Below are 2,500 nucleotides of genomic sequence, written 5' to 3' on the forward strand. Positions count from 1 at the left end.
GGGCTGTCACCTCACTGAGATAATTCAGAGCTTACAGGTCAGGATGTCAGTGAAGGGCTGTCACCTCACTGAGATAATTCAGAGCTTACAGGTCAGGATGTCAGTGAAGGGCTGTCACCTCACTGAGATAAGACACAGCTTACAGGTCAGGATGTCAGTGAAGGGCTATCACCAGCAGCTTACAGGTCAGGATGTCAGTGAAGGGCTGTCACCTCACTGAGATAAGACACAGCTTACAGGTCAGGATGTCAGTGAAGGGCTATCACCTCACTGAGCTAAGACACAGATTACAGGTCAGGATGTCAGTGAAGGGCTGTCACCTCACTGAGCTAAGACACAGATTACAGGTCAGGATGTCAGTGAAGGGCTGTCACCTCACTGAGATAAGACAGGGCAGAAGAAGAATGACGATGATAATGATATTTGTATAGCGCGGAATTTTGTGCAGAGACAAATCAAAGCGTTTTCGCACCAGTCATTCACACGCATGCATAACTATAAAACTGACAAACTAAAGACAAGGAAGAGGCAGGGAAAGGAGGCTATTTTGGGAAGAGGTGGGCTTTAAGGCCAGACTTGAAAGAGCTGAGTGCGGAGACCTGACGAAGCGAAAGGGGAAGTTCATTCTAAATGCATGGTCCAAAGACAGAGAAAGAACGGTGGCCAACAGTGGAGTGTTTGAATCTGGGTTGTGTAAACAGAGTGGATCCGAAGCCGATCGTAAAGAGCGAGATGGAGTGTAGAGGTGAAGGTAGCCACAGAGATAGGAAGGGGCTCATTTGTGAATACATTTATAACATAGAGTACTGATCTTGTATTTTATTGTGTGTGAGATAGGGAGCCAGTGGAGATGTTGCAAAGAGGAGTGATGTGCTCAGATTTTTTCTTTCTGAGGACGAGTCGGGCAGCAGAGTTTTGTATGCGCTTAAGGAACTGAATGGATGAAGCAGGCAAACCAGACAATAGACAGTTACAGTAGTCAAGGCGAGAGAGAATGAGAGAAACGATATGTCTAGATGTTGCGTCGGTGGACAGATATTTCCGAACGGAACTGATGCGCCGCAACTGACAGTAGCAGGACTGACATGTCTGACTGATAAATTTTTGCATGGACGGTGTGTTGTCAAGGACAACACCGAGATTCCTGACTGAACTAGAAAGAGGGATGGATGTACTGCTAAGTTTGATTGTGTCAGTTGTGATGGAAGAGAGTTTTTGTTTAGTTCTTATGATCATTGCTTCAGTTTTGTCTGCGTTCAATTGTAGTTTATTTAGAGTCATCCAGTTTTAAATGTCCAAGAAGCAGTCGGATGTTTCTTGCAAGAGGGACGACAATTTTTCAGGGGTATCACTCTTCTGGAGTTGAGTGTCATCAGCATAAGAATGATGACTGACATTATGGCGGTTGATAATTTCAGCGAGAGGAGCAGTGTACAGTGAGAAAGCAAATGGCCCAAAACAGATCCCTGTGGGACTCCATGTTCGATTTTAACGGATTCAGACTGGAAATTATCAACAATGACAGACTGGAATCGATCAGTGAGATAAGATTTGAACCAGTTTAGAACAGTTCCGTAGATACCAAATGTAAAATGAAGACGGGAAGGAAGGAATGAATGGTCTATCGTGTCAAAGGCGGCTGACAAGTCAAGAACAGTGAGAAGGGAAATTTGTGCTGAGTCGGACGCTAGCAGTAGGTTATTCAGGATGTGGAGGAGAGTGGTTTCGGTGCTGTGGTCAGAACGACTGGCAGACTGAAATGGGTGGATGAGATTGTTGAAACAAAGGTTGGTTCTTGAGCTGCTTCAGGACAGCTTTTTCAAGGAGTTTGGACAGGAATGGGGGGTTACAAAGAGCTGAACAGAGACAATTCCTTTTGAGAGATAAACTAATTCCTTTGAAATATCCTTTTGTTTCTGTAGTTTGTATTATGTGCGTGTTTGTGTTTGCGTGTGTGTGTGTGTGTGTGTGTGTGTGTGTGTGTGTGTGTGTGTGTGTGTTGTATGTGCACACAGCGTGTGCGCCCACGTGCGTACTTGAGCACGGTGCGGCGACTGACGTGTGCACAACATGTATAACCTTGTGATGCAGTACTGAATGCGTGTGCATGTGGCCTACGCGTGCAGTGGCGTGTAGTGCGTGATGCGTGTACTACACATACGTGCCAACACACGCACGCCACACTCTGCACACCGATTCCCCACCCACCCTCCCCTTTCACCCCACCCGTCTCACCCAACCCCACCCCCACCCCTCGCACACAGAAGTATCCACCCCCACCTGGCCAAAACTGGAGGCAGACACGAAAGGGAAGCAGAGGCCACACATGCCAAGGTCGGCAACCGCCAAGTTCAGCAGCAAGACGTCCACGGAGGAGTTCAGTCCCTTGTTCGTCGCGAACATCACCACCGACACGCAATTGGCCACGATTCCTAGAATGCCTGTTCCCCAGGGGCAGAGTATTAATGAATAGATAGATAGATAGATAGATAGATAGATA

The 2,500-nt window shown here is 47.0% G+C and overlaps 1 protein-coding gene across 1 annotated transcript in view; it reads right to left on the reverse strand.

Moving 5' to 3' along the window:
- Nucleotides 1-2,500, reverse strand: part of LOC143287912 (visual pigment-like receptor peropsin) — a 32,147-nt gene that overhangs the window by 15,701 nt on the left and 13,946 nt on the right. Inside the window, exon 2 of the mRNA XM_076596153.1 lies at nt 2,281-2,441. Within this exon, the coding sequence (XP_076452268.1) occupies nt 2,281-2,441 (161 nt within the window). The remainder of the gene's footprint in view (nt 1-2,280; nt 2,442-2,500) is intronic.

The sequence above is a fragment of the Babylonia areolata genome, chromosome 12 (assembly GCF_041734735.1).
Source record: "Babylonia areolata isolate BAREFJ2019XMU chromosome 12, ASM4173473v1, whole genome shotgun sequence".
In the NCBI taxonomy this organism is placed as follows: Eukaryota; Metazoa; Mollusca; class Gastropoda; order Neogastropoda; family Buccinidae; genus Babylonia; species Babylonia areolata.